Source organism: Aricia agestis, chromosome 13 (assembly GCF_905147365.1).
Source record: "Aricia agestis chromosome 13, ilAriAges1.1, whole genome shotgun sequence".
NCBI lineage: Eukaryota > Metazoa > Arthropoda > Insecta > Lepidoptera > Lycaenidae > Aricia > Aricia agestis.
This window is the reverse complement of record NC_056418.1, coordinates 165,587-189,962: the sequence shown is the minus strand read 5'-3', so window position 1 is coordinate 189,962 and position 24,376 is coordinate 165,587. Positions and strand designations below refer to the sequence as shown.

The 24,376-nt window shown below is 37.0% G+C and overlaps 1 protein-coding gene across 1 annotated transcript in view; it reads left to right on the top strand.

Moving 5' to 3' along the window:
* Positions 1-24,376, top strand: part of LOC121733059 — a 131,712-nt gene that overhangs the window by 1,248 nt on the left and 106,088 nt on the right. The window contains exon 2 of the mRNA XM_042123156.1: positions 17,411-17,478. Coding sequence (XP_041979090.1) covers positions 17,462-17,478 — 17 coding nt within the window. The 5' untranslated portion in view covers positions 17,411-17,461. The remainder of the gene's footprint in view (positions 1-17,410; positions 17,479-24,376) is intronic.

Sequence of the window (24,376 nt, the reverse complement as noted above, 5' to 3'; positions counted from 1 at the left end):
TGTATGTAGTATTTTTGTGTTCGTACCTATCTCCAGAACTACAAGTCAAGTTAAAGTAATTTTATTTTTTTGTTGTATTAAGAGCTCACCTGACTCTAAAAATCAAACATCGTCCTTCTCTCTTCACACTCACGCCCGTCTTTCATATGCCAGGTGAAAAAGGACGGCGCGAAATCATCGCCGAGTTAGTTTTACTTAAATAAAAGACGAACTATAATGATTATGAAAAAAGTGTTTTGAGCAAATTTAGGTTTTATCAATACCTTTTTAGATAGTAAAAATATTAAAGAAAAGACAGCAAACTTCGAAGATCCAAGCAAAAATGTGTCTAAAACAAGGTTTTTTGTAAAAAAGAAACTATCGAGCATTTTTTGAGTAATCGTGTTTTCGTCTTGAGCATTTAATCTTCATGAACTGAAATTACTTGTGTCAAAAAATCAGTTTTCTAGACCTTACAGATTTTGAGATCTAGGTTAAAGTATGTAGTCAAGTTAGGGTCATATGGGCTCTTAAGTATCTTTCAACTTCTCAAATTTGCAGTATTCCCATACTGCAAAATTTGATCACAATCGGTTCAGTCGTTTTCGAGTTAGGGAATTTTAATTCTCAATTATGTACAATTTTGAAATCGGTTTTATCTTTTTAAAATACAATAAGTAATTAGGTATATGGTTTGTTTTTAATGCGACTGTGATTGTTCACTATAAAGTATAATATTTCATACATTCATTCATTTCATTCATTCTGCCCCTTACCATTTATCATGAAATTCATATCCGTAGCTTTTGCATGGAGTAAAAACATCCATCCATCCATCCCCAGGGAGTTTTATATTATTATGCAAGTAGATATTAGGACCCCGACTCCCGAGAGCTGTAGTAGTTTCCGTGAGTTCATCCCTCGGGGATATTTTGGGCCCTCGACCCAAATCAAAATGATTTCATTAAAATGGTATCAATTAGGGTTCTTTTTTAATGTCGAGTCTATAATGATGCCCACCACACTCGAGCGAGTTTATTTGTGCCGAAATTCGTTTATCACGTGGGAACCGCACATTTTCCCGGATAAAAAATATCATATGTCCTTTCTCAGGACTTACAGTATCTCCATACCGAATTTCAGCAAAATCGGGACAGCGGTTTGTGCGTGAAGAGGTAACAGACAGACGGATGGTTGACATTTTTTTTGGTTAAAGGGGTCGTCTTTATATCACACGAGCTTTTGCCCGCGGCTTCGCTCGCGTTAAGAAGTATTATTGTATACAAACTTTCATTCCCTATTTTAACCCCCTTGGAGGTGGAATTGATCAAAACCCTTTCTTAGCGGATGCCTACGTCATAATATCTACCTGCATGGCCAAATTTCAGCCCGATCGGTCCAGTGGTTTGGGCTGTGCGTTGATAGATCACCATGTCAGTCAGTTAGTCAGTCACCTTTGAATTTTATATATATAGATGTATAATACAACATTTTCGAAAATCAATAGTGATAATACATACTGGTGTTAGACGGTTAGAGGTTAGATGTTAGAAGTAATTATTGAACAAGGAAAGTTCGGCGGGATCCCAGTAGCGGACAAACTTTTATGGCGAACCGTTAAATGGCTCGATTGCTCGTCACAAACCTCACCACTTAAAACAGCTATACTCAACCTGCGGCCCGCCGGGACTTACCAGTGGCCCGCGAGAAGTTAAACCATTTTGAAATTTACGTCTCCTTGCAAAATAGTGCAAAGTCGTCGTGAAAGTCGTGAAAATTTTTCCACTAAAAAATCTCAAATTTTGAAGAGCGCGGCGTTATTTTGTAACCCTAATGTTTGCGTTCCGCTAGATCAAGACTAAAAGTATTTGTGGCCCGTATAAAAAAAGGTTGAGTACTTAAAAAAGACTCAACATTAGAAATAATACATTCTACCAAATAATACAGGACCTGTGTAAAACCCAGGATAAGGTTTTACGTTACTATGGGGGAGAGCTGTACCCTAGAACAGGGATCCCTAACGCCTACCACCCTAATGCCCTACAGCCCTAGCCCTAACCATAGGTTTTAAGGTAATAAGTCCAGGAAACCTGCTACCATGAGACCTAAGGGAATGAAAGGATGGAAATGATTTTCTCACTGTCAATCACCCAGGTGACTGTGGTTAGGCTAAAGGTGTCTCGGCCACAGTGAGAGGTTGTCGGTTTGGATTTGGGAGTCGGTAGGAACACTTCCAGAGAGTGGCCCTGGACGAGTGTTTAAGAGGATTCCACACCGCCATTTTTTCCATACAAACGTTGTCCCCTGTTTCCTCCCTGGATAATGCTAGTAGAGTTATAATTTTTTTCCTGAATATCTACGGCCACTAATACAATGTCCCTATGTTTTCTTTTTTTTCATAATTTAATTATTAAATAAGATATGAACGTTCAAAAACCCAAAAAAATGGCCAGATTTTCCACTGTGTTCAAACGTCCAGAAAACAGATTTGGATAGATTATACAAAAAAAGCAAAACATAGGAACACAGCTCAAGCCTTTTTTTAATCTTTAATGAAAAAAGTACTTAAATCGGTTAAGTTTTGGAGAAGGAATCAGGGGACAACGAATCGTTGATTTTCTGGATTTTCTGCAGTTGTCTCTATCGCGTTCTGCGGTATAGGCTTGAGGTAAGGGAGACAGCTATAGATATTACACGTACTTTTTTTTCATTTCTCTAGCTGCTGTGGTATCCTCTTAAGAGAGGGAAATGGGAGACAAATGAGACACAACAAGAAGTTGATATCTGATTTATTATGATCAATTCTTACAATATACAGTGTGTTTGTGTAAACACCGTTATCCTTGAAACCATCAAATGAGACCGTCAAAATGAACAACTTTTTCTATGAGAACAATGCTGGGAACTCAAAAAAATGCCGTCTTCATACCCATACGGATGCCCGGATCGGCAATTTGTATGGGCATGAAGACGGTTTTTTTTGTGTTCCCAGCATTGTTCTCATAGAAAAAGTTGTTCATTTTGACGGTCTCATTTGATGGTTTCAAGGATAACGGTGTTTACACAAACACACTGTATATTTGTTCACCTTTACACTCACAAATATGTACAAACACAACACACATATAATTATGTACAAAATATGCTATTCATAATTTTATTTAGAGTAGGTTAAATTATGTAGATTTAAAATGTGATAATCGTACGTCAACACGATCTAGTTCACATGTTCAATGCGGAACACCCTGCATTATTTGGTTGAATGTATAATTAAAGGGTATAACAAAAGGTCATTCCACTAGGAACGGCCCTAAACGAGAATGTTTTAAATGTGGCATTAGTTACATTTTTTAAATTGGAATATACAGAAGAAGATGTGTTAATTTAGTAACAAAACAACTTGTTTCGGTAAAAAAAATGGAATTCGAATAATTTAGAGCGTAATTCATTAACGGGATTATTTAAATAATGTAGTAAAAATAGTATTTAAATAATAGCATATATATTTCAAATTACTGCTTAGTTGTAGCATAGTTATACAGCAATACGTCGAAATCTTTTGTATAAATTATTGTCAGGTCAATAAACAACTGAAAATTAAAAAAAAAAACTACAATTTGGTGCAGTTACAAACTTACTAGTAGCATTATTGAAGATTTTTGAATTTGTTAGAGAATTACGATTTAATTCACTTTTAAGAGATTTGAGAATTTTGATGTTCATAGAAATGGTTAATAATTTCTAGTACTTATTACTATGATTACTTTTTCTAGTTAAGTACATAGTTTCTTTGTTTTATGCTGTTTTGAAATAAAGGCAAGTTATTTTGTGAATGTTTCGCAATAACCAATATTTATGAACACATCACCGTTTTTAATGGAGAGTCAAATTGGTTGCACCCACGATAGCACTTCAAACCTGTTTTGTGGCTCTTCATACATATTTTAATAAATTTATAAATCATTGTTAAACTCGCTGAAATGTATCCCTTCAAGGGATCTTTCATTAGTAAATATGCTTCATTTTGCCTGTAGGAAGCTTTAACTGTGTCAAACGCGGTGCAACACCGCGATAATGGAATAATCCAAAACTAAGGTAGTATTTTTTTTTTTTTTTTTATGAAATAAGGGGGCAAACGAGCAAACGGGTCACCTGATGGAAAGCAACTTCCGTCGCCCATGGACACTCGCAGCATCAGAATAGCTGCAAGTGCGTTGCCGGCCTTTTCAGAGGGAATAGGGTAATAGGGGAGGGTAGGGAAGGGAAGGGAAGGGAATAGTTGAGGGTAGAGAAGGGAATAGGGTAGGGGTTAGGGGATTGGGCCTCCGGTAAACTCACTCACTCGGCGAAACACAGCGGAAGCGCTGTTTCACGCGGGTTTTCTGTGAGAACGTGGTATTTATCCGGTCGAGCCGGCCCATTCGTGCCGAAGCATGGCTCTCCCACGTATAAAATATATACTTTAGATTGTATCCATCCCCTTTAAAGAGTTCACTGTGAAGTATATATATATAATGAATAGTAGCGCTGTAAGAGATTTTTTTTGTGATTTGTAAAGGCAAGCGCCTTATTGTCAGGAGTTTGCCCATACAAAACGCTGCCCTAGTGCTTAAGTGGCCAACCGACCAATGGGTCATCGGTCGGTTGCCGCTCCTACTTTAGTTTTTAAAACTCGCCATTTAAGTTTACATGAACGCTAGAAATGCTCCATAATCCATTCCACTCGAGTTTGTATTGTTACGTGATAGGGTTCGAGGATTTGGAGAGAAAGACCTGGTGACTCTCTTGAAGACTTTATTAACACTGCACTAAACACTAAGCCACAACACTTAGCACTAAGTCCAAACACTAATCACTAGGTCCAATCACTAAGCACTATCAATGTCCTAGGTCGTAGCCAAGTCAAAGGTTTCACTGGTTCACTCACTATTGATCACTTGTTGTCACTCCGAAATCGCCTTGATGATCGCTCGAACCGAACTGAATCCGCCGGGCCTGCCTGCGGCTTTTTATATGGCGAGACGAATTCCAGAAAGTTCCCGATTCACGTAAACAAGTAAACAACCGTGGGAACTTTCTAGGAGGCTCGAGCATGTACCACAATAAAACTGCCGTCCTTACGATAAGTGCAGTAAGTTGAATTTTTTGGCAAATTTAATTTAGACCTCAGTCATAAGGTCTAAATTAAAACACGTAAACACGCAAACAAATAAACGGTAAACACGTAAACAAACATTGGACCTTTCTAGAAGGTTCGAGTATGTACTTGCGCACCTCATGCCATCTATTTATATATTGAGTAGGGGATTTATGTTGCCTGTGCTCCCTCGGTGAGTTTCGCTGGTTTGTCGCTAGATGGAACCACGTGTCCGTATACCATGTACCGTAACACTATCATTGACGCTCACATCCAAGTGGAACGGGAAAAACCACGGTCGTGAGCGTTATCGTTGTAGGCGCTCAGTGGAACGCACCCACAATGTCTGTTCTCTGTGAACGGTGAACGAGAGAGGGAGGAGGGGGTACTCACGAGCACCCCCTAAGATATTATCCTAAGGGTGATTCACAAAGACAGTTAACATTATGTATATGTATACACTTTAATATTTCCACCGTTTTTGAGCTCACTCCGAGCTTCGACAATATTATCATATAATTATACTCCTATATGCCTTCATAAATGAGATCAATCGTTCGAATGTTATTCAAATTCGTATATTTCTACCTCGAATAACGTTCAGGTAGAGAATACTTTTGTCGGTATATTTCCAATGTTCAGTCAATGGATATTATATTCAGCGTATTCAGTGTGCAAATATGTAATACAATTTCCGTTGCCAAATTATGTATTTTTGTATTCCGTCCGCCGCATGTTTTTTCACTTCGGAGCTTTTAATCCTTTTCATAAAATCCTTTCAGAGGGCACGAATTTTGTTTGATAATATTTCGTAACCACGCGGCACACACTTCGGCAGTAAATCGTCGCTTCATTTATTGTAACGTCTAGACTTGGGCGTACAACGCCGAGCGGCATGCCAGCGCCATTAGCGTGGAACTGGCATTCGGCATAATGCCGGAGGCGGTTTCCTTAAATATAATATATTTGCCTCTCTTATTGCGATGAAACGTACTATTAGATGAGTTAATTTATAGGCCGACGGAGCTACGTGACTCGGTCGGGTTATGTGATATGTCAAACCCTGCCAATAGATCACGACCGACATTATTGTGGTCCGTCATCTACCTATAAATAATAATAATAATAATTTGTTATATTTGCCAGTTCACTTTGGCTCACGTGTACAATTTGGTATATATATTTCGTGTTTTATCGAACACCGAGCGAAGCTCGGTGTAATAGCTAGTGTAATATTATATGTACTAGCTGACCTCGCGAACTTAGTTTCGCGAGCAAAGCTCGGTCAGATAGCTAGTATAATATTATATATTGTACTAGCTGATCTCGCGAACTTCGTTTCGTTTTAAGAAAGACAATCCATGAGTGGACCGGGCACGCAAAGCAGTCAGTACTTTGCCATTCCTCTCAAGGGGTCGTGTCGATCGGCCGTCCCACCGGATGGAAGAGAGTGATGGAATAAAGAGTGCACCCTGTGTAGTGTGTATTGCGCACATATTTGGGCACTTTCATCTTTCCAGCGTATTTGGAAGATCTCTATGAGATCGGTAGCCGATCGTTCGACTTGGAAAATATTGTCATTTAACACACTCGCGGTAGCCGCTGCCGTCGGTACGTACTAAGAAAGTACGTAGCCCGAGCTACGTACCTCCGTCGCTCGGGCTACTAAAGTACGTACCTTGGGCTACGAAGTACGTAGCTTGGGCTACGGAAGTACGTAGCTCGGGCTGCGGATGTACTTAGTTCGGGCTGCGGAAGTACGTAGCTCGGGCTACGAAGTACGTAGCTTTTGCTACGGAAGTACGTAGCTCGGGCTACTAAAGAACGTAGCTCGGGCTACACAGTACTTTGCGCTGCTTTGACAGTGGGCAGGGGCACTCAGTTTTTCTCGGTATTCTGTTTTTAACCCCCGACAAAAAGAGGGGTGTTATTAACTTTAATGCTTGTATTGCGATTCGCGGGTCAGGTGTAACATGCATCCCGCTGTAAGCTGACATCGTTTTGTAAATATAAATTTCAAATTACATTTTATTCCAGTTAGTATGTAAATAATAACCTAATTATTAATAATGACTTATGGGAAATGATTATATTAAAAATTCCTGCTATCCCGTTAAATAAAAGTAGTAGTAAAGTTTTCATCATTTTTAAGCGTCGGTAAATAGTTTTATGTTGTTACAGAAAATGTGAGTAATATCCCGGTCATAAGGCGGGGGCTGGCGGGGGCTGGCGGGGGCTGGCGGGGGCTGTGACGCGATGCTATAACTATAATATGACCGTTCGACTGTGAGAGAACAAATTATCCGCGAGATCTGTTTTGATATACTTACTTCCTGTTAGGGACGTCCCTTTCATAAGCCATAAGCCAAGTTATTTTATACACATTAGATATTGCCAGGCAATATAAATTGGTCCATACAAAAAAGAATTAGGCAGGAACCGTACATTTTTCTGCAGTATAAAGTAGCCCGTGTTCTTCCCCGTGGTCGTTCAGAAACTCTTTTCGTCAAAATGAGTCTTTATTACTCGTACATACCTTCTTTGTAATGCGTTGATTCACTGGCAATCCGCCCCGGCTTCGCATGAGCTCCTTAGTAACAACGTTAGAATAATTATAGCCTATACTAAATATTTTTTAAACAAATCCATTAATATCAAACACGATTATAATTCTAAAGGATCGAGCGCGCTGCGAGAAAATGCGCGATGCCGTCATTTTTACACGGTTTTTTTTATTTATATAATAACTTAAATTGCAAGTTATTTATTCAAATTTTACAGTGAGGAGTAAAATAATGTGTACATGAAATGCTTCACACAAAAAATAGCTCTTTACACATGTATGGTATGTGTTCTGGAGTATTCTGTAGCCCGTGGATGCCGTTCCGAAGACGATGTTTAATCGCCCGAAAACCCCCGCTGTATTGCTTACGAAGTAAATACATATTATGAAAGGCAAACATTCCCAAATCTAAGGGCTTTTAGTCGAGTTACAGTCGATAAAATAGACAGCGAATGCGCCTTGACGTGGGAGAGCCATGCTTTGGCACAAATGAGCCGGCTCGACCGGAGAAATACCACGGGCTCACAGAAAACCGGCGTGAAACAGTGAGTTTACCGTAGGCCCCATCCCCTACCCTTTTCTCTTCCCTACCCTTTCCTATTTCCTTCCCTACCCTCCCCTATTCCTTTCCCTACCCTCCCCTATTACCCTATTCCCTCTTAAAAGGCCGGCAACGCACCTGCAGCTCCTCTGATGCTGCGAATGTCAATGGGCGACGGTTTACTGACTTTAAGTTTAAATAATTCCTAAGTGTAAAGTGATATTTTAGTCCATAATTGTTGTCAAGGTGTGTCGGGGGACCGCTAATGTAGATGTTTGATTTCACATAACATTATAGTTTAGGGGTCAGTTTTCAGCGAACCAAATCGAGACAATCAGTGACATGGCGATACAAAATGCAAAAGACACTGTTGGCGGTCCTCCGAGTCCCGACACACCGTGACAACAATTATGGACTAAAATATCACTTTACACTTAGGAATTATTTAAACTTAAAGTCAGTAAAATATATTATTTCATTACTTTTTAAAGTTGTTTGGCGGGGGTTTTTTAAATTTCTTAATTTAATTTTTACTATTCGCGTTTGTACGAGTACCTACAATTCTTTTATAAGAAAGGGAAACTGTACAAAGGTAATAAAAGGATTTGCCACCCGAGGGAAAGATATTATGGTGTGTGAGAAAGCTGAAAGATGTAATGTCTATGAGAGTACGGGAAAAATCCATTACATATTTGACTAATAAATACAATAAATGATTATACTGATGTACGTGTATGTCTTGGTAATATAATTTATTTCCAAGCGAAAGAAGAACTTTTATACTATAAGTACTAAATGCCAAAATTCGTTTATCGCGTGGGAACCGTACATTTTTCCGGGATAAAAAATATCCTATGTCCTTTCCCGGGACTCAAAGTATCCCAATACCAAATTTCAGCCAATTGGTTTAGCGGTTTGGGCGTGAAGAGGTAACAGACAGACAGACACACTTTCGCATTTATAATATTAGAAGAATGGATATGGAAGTATCAAGTATACAAGTATGCAGTATGCGCACTAATTTCTATGAAGTTACATAATATATTATTTTAATTATACTTTACAAAGGAAACTTGCACCTTTATTCCTCGACTAGCTGTTGCCTGCGACTTCGTCCGCGTTAACATAGTATAATAACAAAGATAGATAATTTTCCCCTTTTTGTGGTTCCAACAAAGGGTAAAAACGGGACCCTATTGCAATGACTTCGCTGTTTGTCTGTCTCTAAGCTGTGTCCATCTCGAGAACTCCGCTAGATAAATAGTTGAAATTTTTTACAAATTATGTATTTCTGTTGCCGCTATCACATCAAATACTGAAAACAAAATAAAGTCAATATTTAGGGGGCTCCCATTCAACAAACGCTACTTTGGCCTTTTTTGCTCGACATAAATAATGGCAACAGGTAGGCACTTGACAATATGACCACAAAATACAAAATTATTTGTTTGTCTTAATTAATTGTTCGTTCCATTAGGTACTGATAGGTTCAAACTAATATATTTACATCCTCCACGGCTTCTACTATCCCTTATTTTATCCCCATGGGGGTTGAATTAAAATCTTATTTAAGCGAACGTCTTTATTATAGTTGCTTCAATCTTTAATTTCAGTTCAAGTAGTCAATTAGTCGAATCTAAGAAGATTTATACAAACTTTCATCCTCTATTTTATCCCCTTAGGGGTGGAATTTATTCTCTATCTACCTGCATGCCAAACTTCAGCCCGATCCGTCCAGTGATTTGGGCTGTGCGTTATGTATATTTAGATAGATAACAAATATATTTTTACAATCCTGACGCTAATCCATGTTGCTGCTTAAAAAAAAAAATGAAACTAAAAATTCTTGGCTTAGCACACAGCATGTAGCCTAAACTTAACACAGTGATTCTTATTCTGATTTCGAAAATTGTAATAAATTTTATTGGTATCTTTATTGTCAGTTTCTGTAATTAAAGTCCCAAGCGTCATCACCGATTAATTTTATAAGTAACTTGAATACCCATTGGAAATTAATACACCTTGTACATAAATAAACAAGTTTTCATACAAACTAAGTCTTAAATCCCAAACTTGAACTTTCAAAGTCCAGTGAAAAGAGATCTACGAGTTTGCTTAATCCTCTCCCAAAGTTGAAAATTATTAGTGAACTTTGCTAAAGTACTGTTATCTTATGTTAGAAAGGGGCTGTACAATGTACAATGTATAATCTATCTCTATAATAGGCCTTGTTAGGTTATTGTTAGTAATGAAGGCATAATCACTACCTGGTTCCTCCTTTTGATTTAATTGGCTCGTTTTGTTGCATCATTACATTTTCAGATATAGCCAGAATCGATGATGGCGCCATCTAGATTTAGCTTGCTTTTCTCGTAGACGCGATTTTGTATGGGACTCAACAGTCTATGTCTGGTCTCTGTTACTACTTACTACCAACACCTATTATATTATGTATATCACTAGCTGTTGCCCGCAACTTCGTCTGCGTCAGTATATAAAAACATAGATAATAATTCTTCCACCGATCGTTATAGCTTAGAGCTCTCCTTATTATTCTGGTTGTGAGACATACACCTAGTATATCCCACAACCTTTACATTTTGTGATACACTTTACGGAAAGCTGTCGCGCCTATTGATTTGTGCTCAACATAGTAATTAATATTTATATGTAGATGTGTTACCATCAGTCAGTCAAGGTTAAGTTACTATTAAAATAAAATAAAAATACGTAAAAATACCAACTGCTCCCTCTGGATCGTATCCAACGAAGGGCGGCTCGAACTGTTGACTGCCATAGTGTTTCAAACAGCTTGGACCCCCTGGAATTACGCCGAGATGTAGCTTCACTCTGCATCCTCTATCACGGGGAGTGCTCTGAGGAATTGTTCGGAATCATACCACCTGCAACTTTTCGCCATCGTCCCACGCGAAAAACATACCATCCTCATCACGTCGATAAGTGGCAGTCTTCCACAGTGCGTTTTTCGCGTAACTTTCTGCCGCGCACTGTATAACTCGGGAATGAACTGTCACCAGTATTTCCGGACATATACAACCTGCAAACCTTCAAGAAAAGAGCGTATTCCCTCTTAAAAGGCCGGCAACGCACCTGTAGCTCTTCTGATGTTGAGAGTGTCCATGGGCGACGGTAGTTGCTTACCATCAGGTGACCCGTTTGCTCGTTTCACGTTTGCCCCCTTATTTAATTAAAAAAAAACTACCATGCAGAAAAACGATGCGAGCCCTTACAAAGCTCGGCTTTTAGCTAGTAAGTATATACATTGGTACCAATATAGAGCAAATGACGGTAAAGGATATTGTAGGGGTTGTCTCCTACAGATGATGGATGCTAGATGCTGGATGATAGTGATGATGCTGATAGATATGTTGATGCTGATGATAGATGTTAAATAACATAGCTGGGCATTAACTCGTTAATCCGTTAATCGTTAATTAACGAAGTTAACATTTTGGTTAACGGATTAACTTTTAAGTTAACTTTTGAAAATATTAACGGAGTCGTTAACTTCCGTTAATATGCAGAAGTCCGTTAATCGTTAATCCAATGCCTACTATTTACCACACGGCACCGCGGCGCGGCGCGAAAACAGGTTCAGACAGATAGTATGAAACGACAAGTGCCAGGCGGGCGGGCAGCGCGGCGCTGCGACACGGCAGCAGCGAGTGAAATAAAAGCAATACTGGATAGGCGCGCGCGAGTGAGAAGAGATTTGTTTCGTTTTATGATTTCATTACTCAGCGTCGGTGCTTATAGAGAGAGTGATTTGTTTATTGTTATTATAAATCATTTGCATGTTGATAAAGAAGAGTGCAGTATAATTTAGTTAGGTAGAATACAATAATTATAGAAGTAAGTATTTTGTTTTGTTCCTAACATTTTAACTTCCAAAACCTTAAGCCAACAGGTTAATTGTATGTACACTAACGCAATGATATTAGTTACAACAAGGCCATATTACATATTAACGGATTAACGATTAACGTTAACTTGCGTTAATTCGACCGAAATGTAACGCTTTAACGTTTAACGAAGCTAACATTTTTTTTAACGGATTAACGATTAACGAAGTTAACTATTTGATTAACGGTGCTCAGCTATGTTAAATAATACGCTCTTGATGCTTGATAATGCTCTGCTGTATTTTGTCGTAAATGCTTAAATTTATACAAGTTTAAATGATGAGAAGGCGAATGTGCCGGTTCAATGTCACACTGAACCGTACAGATATAGGCTACTTGTTTGCGGGGCAATGTGAGAGTCCCTGCAAAATTCCGAATTCGCACGGGCGGAGCGGCGGGGCGGCGCGGGCGGCGCGGGCGGCGCGAAACGACTAGTACTAATCATCAACACTCATCGTCACTGCCGTCTTCACATATTATACAAAGTACACATAATAATTGTAAGGTAATGGTATGGTTGTGTACAGAAATAGTTGAGATTTAGGCGAATTCTGAAAAAAAAAATCTATGTAAGAGTAAGAATTATTATATAATACTTTTTAGTTAATTTTTAAAAATAAGTAAGTTATTTTTTCATTTATTTATTTTAAGTCGCTTTTCAACAGCCAAGGTCATTAGCGATTACAATAATAACGTGGTGGAGCCATGCTTCGGCACGAATGGGCTGGCTCGACCGGAGAAATACCACGGGCTCACAGAAAACCGGCGTGAAACAGCGCTTGCGCTGTGTTTCGCCGAGTGAGTGAGTTTACCGGAGGCCCAATCCCCCACCCTATTCCCTTCCCTACCCTTCCCTATTCCCTTCCTTACCCTTCCCTCTTAAAAGGCCGGCAACGCACCTGCAGCTCTTTTGATGTTGCAAGTGTCCATGGGCGACGGAAGTTGCTTTCCATCAGGTGACTCGTTTGCTCGTTTGCCCCCTTATTACATAAAAAAAAATATAATAATTATTATATACTAACTTGACAATGAACACAAGAGAACCAATATAATAATAGAAAAGATGAATTGATAGTTACACATTATATGACATAATGTAGCAAACCGCAACCGCATTGATATCAGCTCATCAGTAACGTTAGCACTTAGTACGTAATCCGACACATCAGGTAGCTTTTCAACTTATTATATTGCTGTCTCTCGAGCTGAGCCTTTAGCAGCATCGAATACATGACTGCGGTGATGTGTGTGGATGTCGCAGCCGACTGCTTTAAATAGCCGTTCAAGCTAGCCCTTTGACTGAACAACGCCATTCAATCACACGCCTAGCTTTTAATTGAATATTTAAGTCGCTCAAAACGTTCAACACTACAGCTGATTCAAAAGCCGCCGTTTTATTGAATTAGTTTAGCGCTCACCACGTTGCAAATATTATTAAAGAGACAGAAATTATGGGGGTACATAGGAGTGAATCAAAATTTAAACTAATATTCGTGGAGAAATTACGGGATTATGAAATGCATCAAATACAAATACAAATAATTTATTTCCAGAAAAATACAATATTATACAACTTCAAATTAAGACAAATCCCCACACTAGGCATAGCCTGTCCTGTGGGGCCAGTAGGAACAGTCTCGTGAAATTTATAACTTTAGATACCTATATTAAAACGTTTACAACAAAAGATTAAGGTATTTATTACCTAGGTATTTATTGCAATTGCGTTCAAAATAAGTTAGAATACAATTATTCTGCTTGTTATCTTTACGTTTGTGTAATAATAGCACTAAACTAATGGTCACCTTAGTTAATTTTCCATTTAACCAGTTGGCTAAGCGTCACCTAGCTGTAGTGTTGAACGTTGTAGTCTACAAGTCGGCTAAACGACGTATAGCCGTATGATTGAATGGCGTTGTTCAGTCAAAGGGCTAGCTGTTTGATTAAATGGCTTTTTTAACCAGTCGACTGCGACATGGACAAAAGGTCACCTCTTACGTTTAGTATTTTACGTACAATAATTATTATCAATACATTAATAATAATAAGAACAGGTAGTACTTCAAAATATTATAATTTATTACAACGTCATTAACGATTACGTAATAGGAGCTCTTCAGATTGTTTAAAATTTTACTTGTACTTTACAATAACACGATACTACGATGTAGAGGGAGTGCAACACCATCTATCGAGCGAGCGAGGAGTGTTTATCGTAATGGTGATTACAGATTTTATCTCAAGATAAAGAGAAAGACACTATTAAGAAGTAAAAAGTTGCACGTTTAACGCAAAATAATTATTATGTGGACAGAGAAACGGCGCCCATTAACTACGAATTTATGTGTTATTCAGTGTATTTTATTCTTTATTCCCCGAGGCCGTTTATCAAAAATGATAAAGCGAAGCTCCGAGCAGTTTGTTATAAAAATGGCCTATCTCAACATCGCGTAGCGCGAACTCAAAGCTCTCGAGCTTAATAAACTCTCTTAGATCTTCGCAGAGATACTCTCGAGTTAACAGTGTTTTAATTTAAAAAATCGGCGAAGTACGAGTCGGACTCGCACACGAAAGGTTCCATACATATGGCAAAAATAGGGCAAAAATAGTGTTTTTGTATGCCTCACTTAAATATTTATTTTATTTTCACTATATATATATACTCATATAATTGACGACTTTGCGCAAATTTTCAAGTGGCTACCAGTTGCTATGATTGATATCGACCAAAAATGCCAAAAAATTACATTTGTTGTATGGGAAAAATACTATTCCTTAAATATTTATTTGATTTTTTGTATTTGTTGTTATAGCGGCAGCGGAAATACACAGTCTGTGAAAATTTCAGAAGCCTAGCTATAGCGGCTCTTGAGATACAGCCTGGAGACAGACAGACGGACAGACAACGAAGTCTCAGTAATAGGGTCCCGTTTTTACCCTTTGGGTACGGAACTCTAAAAACGAGTAATCGTTCATATTAATACTATAAAAAAGTGTGTCTTTGCTCCTCGCGTTTCAAACGTGGAACTGATTTTGTAGTTTGCAGATATTCTGAATCCCGCGCGGGAAACAAATTTCAACGCAACGGAGTTTCAGGCAACATAAGAGACGTTCGCTCCCAGTTATCACATAGTTACATATACAACCTCGACGACACAAAAAGGCATTAAAAACAACACAAATACAATTGTTTCGTTTTTCAAAGCCTTCCCGAGTCTCGAAACTCTCCGGGAGAACTTCGAAAGGACTACGTGGCGTAAGCGGCCTCCCCGGACCTAGTGATGTAACACGAAATATTTTATTGTAAGGTTTTAGGAACCGAGGTTCGCTCGTGCCAGTCTGAGTTGAAGTCAGCTGGGGTTAAAAATGTAATGTTAATTTCTGTCGTTGGTCGTATTTATGAAAGGAACGGCATGATATTTTAACACAACGTTCACTTTGACTCGGATTGGCATAATTGGTCCTCGAGCACTTAAAGCTACTTCACGTTCTGAATATCTCATACACCGAACAGTTTGCGGAGTAAGTTGGGTCAGCTCAGTATCTAGTTGTGTAGTAAATAAAATTCAGTTTTGAATGGCTCTTCTAAAAATGCATCTCGACGCCTCGCGACGTTGTAGTGTAAATTGATCTTTTCGCTGGGGGGTTAAAAAAGAGATGGCAACTTTTGCCATTTAGACGGTCGATTTGCGCCGTGCGGCCTTAGTGACCGTGTACCACCCCTTTAGTGCGATTTCTCTTTTAAAGCCTATCTATTTTGTGTCCAAACATCACGGATAATATTATCGTTGTGTGGAGCTCGGATACGTGTTGTTTGTTTTGTCTCGGCGACAATAGACACTGTTGTTCACAAACGGGAGACACGTACGTGATCTCCAATACAGCACACGTAGCAATCTCGTACCAATTCAGTGGGCTACATTAATTCACTTTCACGTGGCTGCCATGTAGGTATATTCGGACAAAAAAATGTGATTTAAATTAATTAATTAATTATAATTAATTTATAATTTGAATATTTCTTCAAGTAAAGATTTTGTATCAAACTCTTAGCCATAATATGTAATTTTAAAATGTTATGAAATAAATTTTGATTCTGATGTTCTTTTTTAAAATTATTTTAATAAATTTTGCTAATAATATTATAACTAGGGTTAAAATTATAATTTATAATATACGAATATGTCACTAATTATAATTTAAAATTAATAAGGTGTATTAAATAATAAAGTCTAGATATCAAAGGTCTAGATTTTATGTGAAAATGAGAAGTGCTAGTCGGGATAAAATGAAATCCTTTTTAAATATTAAAACACCTTACTCATGCTTTCCAGGAAAGTTACTCTCGGTTTGAGAAGAATTTGTATTTGGCGGGCGGATTTTATTTTAAATCTTTGAGATTTTAAATTTAAAATATTTACACATGATGTGGATGACATTTGATGTGCGCGGAGAAACTGTGGTAATATTATTTACTTAACACTAGCTAGACTAACTTACCTGCTAACTGACTAACCCTTATACTACTTCACTACATTGAAAAAACCGTACATTTTGCTCCAATTAAAATAATATACTTAATAATTGGTATTTCCATGAAGTATCCTCGTCATCACAGTATATCCCAGTCAAGTTAGATATTTGGGGTTGCATAAAATCAAGCTGAAAATCTGTAATTTATTGTTTAGACTTTAGAATAATAATGATTATTGATTACAAATAAAATTTGAATGTTCCCATAATTACCCTCTATGGATTTTTTTAATTCAAGGTCAAAGGTCTAAAAATTAGTTTTTCACGATTTTCAGCAAAACGGTAGTAAATTTCATGTCATTCAGGACAAAGCTTTTATATAATGATATAGAAGATAAATTATATACGTGGGAGAGACATGCTTCGGCACGAATGGGCCGGCTCGACCGGATAAATACCACGTTCTCACATAAAACCGGCGTGAGTTTACCGGAGGCCCAATCCCCTAACCCCTACCCTATTCCCTTCCCTACCCTCCTCTATTACCCTATTCCCTCTTAAAAGGCCAGCAACGCACTTGCAGCTCTTCTGATGCTGCGAGTGTCCATGGGCGACGGAAGTTTCTTTCCATCAGGTGTCCCGTTTGCTCGTTTGCCCCCTTATTTCATAAAAAAAAAAAAAGATAAAGATATCTGGAAAAATTTGACCTAGTTTAGTCAGTAGTTTCGGCGCTTATCGAGCAACTATTTCCGCGTTATCATGTAATAACATAGACATATTTAACTTTGTTATAGATGTGATCGGCGAAGGTAACCGTATCTCGATGTGAGCCTCATCCATCAGCCATGTCCGCCAACAGACGGTGAGTACAATATTGACTATATTTTAGATAACATAAGATAAAAATAAAGTTTTATCTTTTTCGACATCGCCTAACGGAAGGTTTTTAGGTCTAGGCCGGTAATTAGGTACGAGTTAAGACGCGGGGTCGAAACGCGTCGCAGCCGGCAGCAGTGACACGACCTCCGCTCCGCCCCCACACTCTGCGGTCCGGCATTATTTATAGTAATAATTACTGAGGTAATTCGTGTATCCAAAATGCAATAGTACGCAAACCGATTTTGGAGAAAAACGCATTTGAAATCTTTGAATTTTTTTTGGGGCAGCTCTGTCCACTACTGTACACCACTCCACGTGAAATTTCATTTTTTGACTCAGATTTGAACGCATTTATTGGTCTAACGCAAGGGGATCGCGTGAGCGCATGAACCAATCATTGATTGTCGTTTTCATTCGAGGCTGTCTAGCTCCGCCCAATTTTTAATTTTGTGGTTCCGCAGAATTTACCTACTTTTTGCTATTTTACACCTTGTATAATTATAACAGTCTAGTTGACTATGCATCATGCGTACTGCGTAGTCTAGGTAGCAGGGACCGATTACTCCGCTATACGGCTGTAGCGGTATCGTTACAAACCGTTTTCTTTTAAATATCCATATGCAGGGTTTTCAATTTTGCTCTTGTCTTAAGCGGTATGAAACCGTTTAATATAGCTGCGGTGATAACCGAAAGAGACAACAAATTAGTGGGAGGCGCCGCGGCTGGGATCAAAGCGTGTCAAAGCCATGAAAAGCGGTGTTTTTTCTCTTCAGTGACTAGAATAGTGTACCTTTGCTGACTGCTGTGCAACATTGATTACAATGACAAGTCAAGATTTTTGTATACCTTTTTTTTATACCTACCGGTTCCAAACGCAAATATATACCCGAAACTGAAACAAAACTGAAGAAAATAATAAAGAAAATATAATAAGTACATAATGTAAAATACTCACTTTCAATTTTGAACAGCAATAGTTACACTGGCTAATATTGTTTTGTCTGTGCACTGCATCTTTTTTACCCTTTGGCATGTTTATTTACTGCAAGTTAATAATTTGAACTAAATTACAATTCCGCCTCATTAGAAATTTAAAAAATAAGATGGGAATTAACTTTTTGCTCTTTAACAAATCAATATCAAGAAAAAACTAAGAATGTAAAAAACAATAATAAAGAAATGTCGGAGAACTTGCATTAAATAACATTATCTTGTATCTTATGTCTTATCCAATGATGTTCTACTTATACAGATCTGTTACGTCCATACTATTTTCAAGCTTAAATCTCTTCCAAACAATTTTCAAATTCAAAATTGCAAACATTGACAAATTTGACAGATTTGACAGTGAAACAAAAGATATGAAAAACCATTTACATAAAAGAGACAGACTATTTTTAAACATCGAATCGTATCGCTGTCTCTTTCTTCGCCTGGGCCTGTAGACAAGTGGCAAAACGCTAACGCTAACGCGATTTGACATAAGTCATCGCTTCGCTAGCGAATACTAATGTCAAATTCATACATTTTGTAGCGCTAGCGTAAGCGTTAGCGTTAGCGTTTTGCCACTTGTCTACGGGGGCTGAGCTATGACGAAAATTCAATTTTTCCAGATTGTTCGAAAAAATGATTGAAAATGCAAATAATCGAGGTATTTATTGCAATCAAGACATGTGGTAAGAGATTCCATGTGTTTTGTTTACTTTCGAGTCATAATTGGTGCATTTTCAAAACACGCACGACGTCATTTTCAATTTATTTAGGTAAGACAAGACGCGGCACGTTCGTGACTGCGCTCGATGCAGACTAAACAACAGACGGCCCAATTGGGCCGTATTTGAATCTTCACAACGCGCGCGGTAGTAACATATCTGCTTTGAGTTTTTCATCATTGGTCTTATCTAAGAGCAGCACGAGTCGGCGCATGAGTACCGGAAACTATTCCACCTCCATTTTTTTATGCGATCCTCTTCAAATTGCCCTTCTGATGATATAAATGCATGTTGCCATGTCGCAACCCGGTGCCATATTGTTTAAACAAACATTGTTTAAACAATTGCAAGGAATTGTTATTTTTCAACCGGTCATTTTTTTTTAATTTTTTTTATTAAAATACCAATAAAAAAGGTCATATGACTTTTCACGATAAAGTTAATATTTTTAAAGATATGAATTTTTAAAGGTTCGAAAAATCTCAAATTTGGGTACTTTCGACCCATGAAAAATATATTAAAAAAAATAATAATGTCTAAGTAATATATTTTTGTAAATTCTCTATACAATAGTTAATAATATTGTTAATAGAGATTTAAAAAAAATTCATTGTTTATATCTTTTTTTATCTTAGCAAAAGTAGACAAAAATTGTGTTTTTTGTATGGGAGCCCCCCTTAAACAATTACTTTATTTTAATTTTATTATTAATTATTAAAGTACAAATATAATTAAGGACTTTGTGAAATTTTCAAGTGCCTCGCTGTTACTATTATTGATAACGAGCAAAAAAGGCCAAAAAAATCACGTTTCTTGTATGGGAGCTTTTCGACCCTTAAATATTAACTTTATTTTATTTTTAGTATTTGTTGTTATAATTTCCCATTTTTCTTTATTAATTAATTAATTTTCCCATACAAGAAACGTGATCGTTCCTATATTGGACATAATTTTACCAATTCTTTCACACATTTTCAATTCCTGTTTAGAATCCTCTTCCTTCCCGGATGCCTAGAAATCAGCTTATATTGTTCCCTTACCCAAATCCTCCTTCTGATTACCGTCCTATTTCAATTCTTCCCTATTTGTCCAAAGTGCTGGAGAAGATAATCCATTGTCAGCTTACAAATTATGTCAACCGCAATAATCTGCTCACACCGCTACAGTCTGGCTTTCGTACTGGTCATAGCACGACAACCGCCTTGGTAAAAGTTGCAGAAGACATACGACTAGGAATGGACCAGAAGAAGCTTACAGTTCTCACATTACTAGATTTTAGTAATGCTTTTAACTGTATCGATCACGACATTCTTTTAAGCAGACTCACGACCTGTAACCTTTCGCCATTTGTAATTAATTTGCTCCGTAGCTACCTTGCTGGAAGTCGACAGAGAGTCAAGCTATCAGATAGGTTTTCTGACTGGAGTAACATCTCGGGCGGCGTTCCACAGGGTGGAGTATTGTCGCCACTTTTATTTTCACTATTTATAAATTCTATTATAGCGTCAATTATTTCTTTTTTTACCACCTGTATGCAGATGATTTGCAAATATTCGTCCAGTCAGAAGTAGGTGGTCTTCACTCTGCCATCGGAATGTTAAATAATGATTTGCTGACGATCTGCCAATGGAGTAAAAATCACGGACTTTCTATTAATCCCATCAAATCTCAATTAATTTTAATTGGCAACCCGGGACTGGTATCCAGGATTGACTTCAATTCCCTACCCCCCGTCCTTATCAATGGTGTTACAATCCCTTTCAGCAAGGTCGTTAAAAATCTAGGGGTATGCTTCGATGAAAATTTAACTTGGAACCCTCAACTTCAAGAAATTAGTAGGAAAGTATTCGCAACTTGGCATTCTTTAAAACGTCTCGGGTATGTTCTTCCCACACAAACAAAAGTAGTATTAGCACAATCTATTTTCCTTTCTTTACTAGATTACGCTGACGCATGCTTCACTAATCTTACTGAAGAACAACTAAATAAACTCGAACGCTTACAAAATCTATCGTTGAGGTTCATCTTTGGTTTACGTAAATATGACCATATTACCGAATACCGTCTCAAGCTTAAGTGGCTTCCAATCCGTCATCGTCGCGATGTTCGCATTATTTCTCTGCTCTATAATATTCTATTTGACTCCCATTATCCTAGTTACCTAAAAACTGTTTTATATTTCAGAATTATGATAGAAAAGAGCTCCGTTCCTGTTCAAACCTTGTCCTTAACATCCCTATCCACCATACAAAATATTTTAACTCCTCCTTTACCGTTACGTCCATTTTACTTTGGAATTCTATACCCGCTCATATTAGGCAGGCGAAAACTTTAAATAATTTTAAGTCATTGCTGTTTAATCACTATATTAACTTAGGTATCTGTCAACGATAATAATTAATTGTCCTTTGTAACGTATAATATATTTTAAAGAATATGTATTGTATTTATAGTATGTAATGTATTGTATTTATTAGTATATATTATATTATTTTATTTATTATTACAGCATTGTAATAATATTTATAGATCTTATATATACTGTTTGTGACTAGATCATAATAACTGTACCACTGAATACTGTTTAATTATTATGATGTTTCGTGTGATGCTGGAAATAAAAGTATTCCTATTCTTATTCTTATTTATTTATTTTATTATATAATATTAATAATGTATTAAAATCAAATGAATTGTTTATGTATTTTGTTTAATTTAGTGCTTTTGTTAGATTTATGATTTAAATAAAATATGTATATACTTTTGCACATCACCGTTTTCCTGGATGTATCATAGTGGAGTCACTGAAGGTTTTCACCTCCGATTTCGTTGAACCTCCATCGATTTTCATGAAAATTGGTGAGTAGGTGGGGGATACCCTAAGAAACAAAAGTGACATAGTGCCAACTTGCGTTTTTGCCCTGGGGGTAGATGCCAACCTTTCTCGGGGGTGAAATATTTTTAATTAAAAAAAACCGCAAAAATCGATAAACAGACAAATTTTAAGCAAAATTTGTTTTATAAAGTTTATGGAATAAATCAATACTTTCCGAGTAATTTAAGATCGAAGATTGTGATTTTTCGAGATAAAACTACATGTTTTAAAATGGTTTTTCATAAATAACTCAAAAACTATACGTTTTTACGAAAAATGTGTTATAACCTAAATTAAAGTCAATAAAATAACAAATAAATGCCTAATTTTAATAACCTTCTTATTTTAATTTAAAGTGAAACATAGGTGATTATATGTATACTTTTTTCGGCGAGTACTTTAATCTAAACATTCATACACAAATAACGGAAAATTGATGTATTTTATGACATATACTTCCTGAACACTTTTTAAAGTATTTAAAATTACCTTTCTATTGAGTACTGTAAAAAGTTAATAGCATTAAAATTGAGCAAGTTATGATAAAAATAAGATGACACTTTCGATTTTGTTTGGAAAAAACGAAAAATAAAACGTTCACCATTTCTACAATATCTGATATTTATGGTTATCCCTAAAGACTTTTCTTCATTTTAGCATAAGTTATAACCTCAAAAAATTAACCTGCTTTAGAATGCTTACTTTTGAAAAAATGATGATTTCATAAAATTTTAATTTTTCAATATTTCGTGAATTTAATTTTCTTTTGGAACTTTTAAAATATTGGATATTCGTAAAAAAAACATAAAGAACAAAATTTGAGATCGTTTCCTAAAAAAACTTTTGGTTTCCTTTTTATTTTTGTAGGATGAAAAATAGCCAAGATAGAGACGTATAAAGCCTAACTTTTACTGCGATAACCACGTAACCAGCACTTATTAACCCTTTTTATTTTAAAAATTAAAGACTTTAATAATCGTTTCTTAGCATGATTTCAAAGCTCTTAAAATTACCTTTAAAATGTTTTTTAAATGTACCTGATAACTAAAAAATTAAGGGAGCTAATAGAACAAATAAATTATTTTTTGAAAAAAATTTGAAGCAGAGATTTGGTATTCTTAAATTGTAGGAAAACGTGTCAATAGGTACTAAACTAAATACACGTCATGTATAGGTACGTGTATGTGTCTTTTCATGACGGAAAAAGTGAAAGAAATGGTAAACATTTACTGGAAAAAGTGGTGGGGCTTTCGAAGATGACGTGGTCTATTGAATATTTTAGTATATTATCTAAATTATAACAATAAAAATACCTCCACACCGGTTTTGGTGATAGGCAAGAATAATTTTACAGTGCTCAAGTGTGTGCGCAGTACACTAGAGCCTTCTCTCTTCCTTTACTCTCAAAATCCCCACCAGGTTAGTGAGATTCTATAGAAAGCGGATAACCTGCTATTAATTTCAGATCAGTGGGAAAACAATAGACAATCCAAAAATAAAAAATAGGCCAAGTGCGTGTTAGACTCGCGCACGAAGGGTTCCGTACCACAATAGAGCAAAAAATAGGCTGAAAATTGTGTTTTTTTGTATGGGAGCCCCCCTTAATTATTATTATTTTTTTATTATTTATTAAATAAGGGGGCAAACGAGCAAACGGGTCACCTGATGGTAAGCAACTACCATCGCCCATGGACACTCACAACATCAGAAGAGCTGCAGGTGCGTTGCCAGCCTTTTTAGAGGGAATACGCTCTTTTCTTGAAGGTTTGCAGGTCGTATCGGTCCGGAAATACTGCTGGTGACAGTTCATTCCAGAGTTTTACAGTGCGCGGCAGAAAGTTACGCGAAAAACGCACTGTGGAAGATATTAATTATTAAAGTTCAAATACAACTGAGGATGTCGTGAATATTTCAAGTGCCTATGTGTTGCCGTTATTGATATCGAGCAAAAGTTGCAAAAAAATAACGTTGGTTGTATGGATGCCCCCTTAAATATTTAATTTAGTTTGTTTTTAGTATTTGTTGTTATAGCGGCAACAGATATACATAATCTGTGAAAATTTCAGAAGTCTAGCTATAGCGGTTCTTGAGTTACACCCTGGAGACACACAGACAGACGGGCAAACGGACAGACATCGATGTCTTAGTAATAGGGTCCCGTTCTTACCCTATGGATAGCTGAGAGCTGTGATGAACTAAAATAAAAATGTGCTTATTTTTTAACCGACTTCAAAAAAGGATGTTATTAATTCGACGCGTATGTATGGAATATTTCTAGAACTGCCCAGTTTTTG